Source organism: Megalopta genalis, unplaced genomic scaffold, assembly GCF_051020955.1.
Source record: "Megalopta genalis isolate 19385.01 unplaced genomic scaffold, iyMegGena1_principal scaffold1086, whole genome shotgun sequence".
Taxonomy (NCBI): domain Eukaryota; kingdom Metazoa; phylum Arthropoda; class Insecta; order Hymenoptera; family Halictidae; genus Megalopta; species Megalopta genalis.
Window position 1 is genome coordinate 21,335 of NW_027477155.1, and position 2,517 is coordinate 23,851.

The 2,517-nt window shown below is 48.9% G+C and overlaps 1 protein-coding gene across 1 annotated transcript; it reads left to right on the plus strand.

Moving 5' to 3' along the window:
• The first annotated feature begins 681 nt into the window (after nt 1–681).
• LOC143263680 (uncharacterized) lies at nt 682–1,497 on the plus strand. The gene has a single exon (XM_076528464.1). The coding sequence runs from the start codon at nt 682–684 to the stop codon at nt 1,495–1,497; it is 816 nt and encodes a 271-aa protein (XP_076384579.1).
• Nucleotides 1,498–2,517: the final 1,020 nt, after the last annotated feature.

Genomic DNA, 2,517 nt, shown 5'->3' on the forward strand with positions numbered 1-2,517 from the left:
TTATACAAAACACATATTAAAAATATTATAAAGATTATTTTGATGTTCAATATTTTAGTGTATACAGAAATTTAGATACAGATTGTAGCGGCACACGGTCGGCGACCGTAATAACCATAAAACTGTCTGCTTGCAGATGTCAAGGGTTCGACGGAGAGAAAATTTCCTTGACGTTTGCCAGACCCGGAAATTTCTCTGTCTCTTTGTTTTTTATCACTGCCACATGCACTGTAGGCCTAGTCGCGGAGAAAGTCGCCGGCCGCGTACCGCTACCCGGCCGAACGGCCAGCGCGCCCCTACAGCGAGGGTTCGACGATGGCTGCCTCCCCCGCCAAACTAAGCGGGGGAAAAGAAGACAGCGAGTCTCCCAAAAAGGCGTGGCCTTTTTGGGGGACATAATATAAATAACAGCGGCAAGAAACTGAAATTCTTCTCGTCTAAGCATTACGCCGAGCCTCTACACGTTTAACTATTCCAACGCGCCCCATCTAGTATCCATCAGCACCGCGCGTCATTTTATATACATCTCCGAATAAAATCTAGTGCAATTTCACTCTGTGTCCTTCCGTTGTACCCCGAACACATTGCGTTACAATTGGTGACCCCGACGTGATCGCAACGAGGGACCAGTCAGGGACAGTGAATCATCCGTTCTAAGTTAACGAAACTCAAAAAAAAACCATGTTTGGAAACAGCGACAACGTGACGGGAACCCCCGAAATCAACAAAGTGGGTATACGTATACCGCCCTTTTGGCACAACAACCCGACGTTGTGGTTCGCCCAAGTCGAAGGACAATTCGCCTTAAACGGCATAACAGCCGACACGACCAAATTCTATTATATCACGTCGAATCTGGACTACAGATGCATGGAGGAGGTGCAAGACATAATAGGAAACCCTCCGGAAACCGACAAATACAAGAAAATAAAAGACGAGCTAATTCGGCGGCTGTCGACATCAGAGGAGCAGAGGATCCACCAACTCATAGAGCGAGAAGAGATCGGAGACCGGACACCATCCCAATTCCTACGTCACATCAGGAATTTGGCCGGCAGTACCGTGACTGACAAGTTCCTGCGGACGCTATTTTTAAATAGACTGCCAGCATCGATGCGTCCCATCCTCGCAACGCAAATGGACTCGCCGCTGGACAAGATGGCGGAACTGGCAGATAAAGTAAAAGAGCTCAACCCGTCGGGACAATGCTCGGCTGTGGCATCATCCGATACCAAATTCGACATCCTGCGTGAGCAAATGACCCGCCTAACGCAACAAGTAGCAGAGCTGACGAAACGCACCGCCGATGCCACGGAAAGCCGACGAAGCCGGGACCGCAGACCAGCACGAAACGGATGGCGAAGACGGAGCAGAACGCGAAGCCCATCCCAGCCAGGCGTCTGCTGGTATCACCGAAAATTCGGAGACCGCGCCACACGATGTACAACACCCTGCACACACGTCAGCCAGCAGGGAAACGAGACCGATCGGCCCTAGACGAGGCGAGGAGCGCCGATCCCAAAACAAGCCGCCTCTTCATGATGGATAAGGACACGAAGGTACAGTACCTCATCGATACCGGCGCCGATATTTGTGTATACCCGCGATCCCTAATAAAAGGACGACCGACGAAAAGTAACTACACCCTGTACGCAGCAAACGTGTCAACCATCTCGACGTATGGTGACATCGTCCTGCACCTAAACTTCGGGTTGCGTCGCGTCCTAACATGGAAATTCGTAATCGCGGACATTTCGAAACCCATAATCGGTGCTGACTTCTTAAAGAACTTCGGCTTGCTTGTAGATATTAAGAATAAGCGACTCATAGACAATAATACAAACGTTACAGCACGCGGAATATTAGGGACCGCCGATATAGAATCAATTAAAACGGTTGTCGGCGATTCACCCTACATCAAACTCCTAACCGCCTTCGTGGAAATAACTCGCCCGCCACAGACAAACAAAACAGCAAAACATAGCATTACACACCACATACAGACTACGGACGGACCACCGATTTTCGCGAAACCGAGGAGACTCGCCCCCGATAGGTTAAAAAGCGCCAGACAGGAATTCCAACACCTTTTATCAGAAGGAGTGATTCGGCCATCCAAAAGTCCATGGGCCTCACCCCTTCACTTAGTCCAGAAAAAGGACAATGGATGGCGACCCTGCGGCGACTATCGCGCACTAAATACGCGCACAATCCCGGACCGTTACCCGTTGCCTCATATCGAAGATTTTTCCCAAGCTTTGCACGGAAAAACAATTTTTTCAAAATTAGACCTGGTTAAAGCATACCACGAAATTCCAATTGAACCCGCAGACATAGAGAAAACTGCAATTACAACTCCATTCGGTCTTTTTGAATACGTTAGGATGCCGTTCGGACTACGGAACTCTGCCCAGACATTTCAGAGATTTATCAACGAAGTTTTACGCGGTTTAGATTTCTGCTATGCATACCTAGACGACATATTAATAGCATCCAGGGACGAAACCGAACACTTAG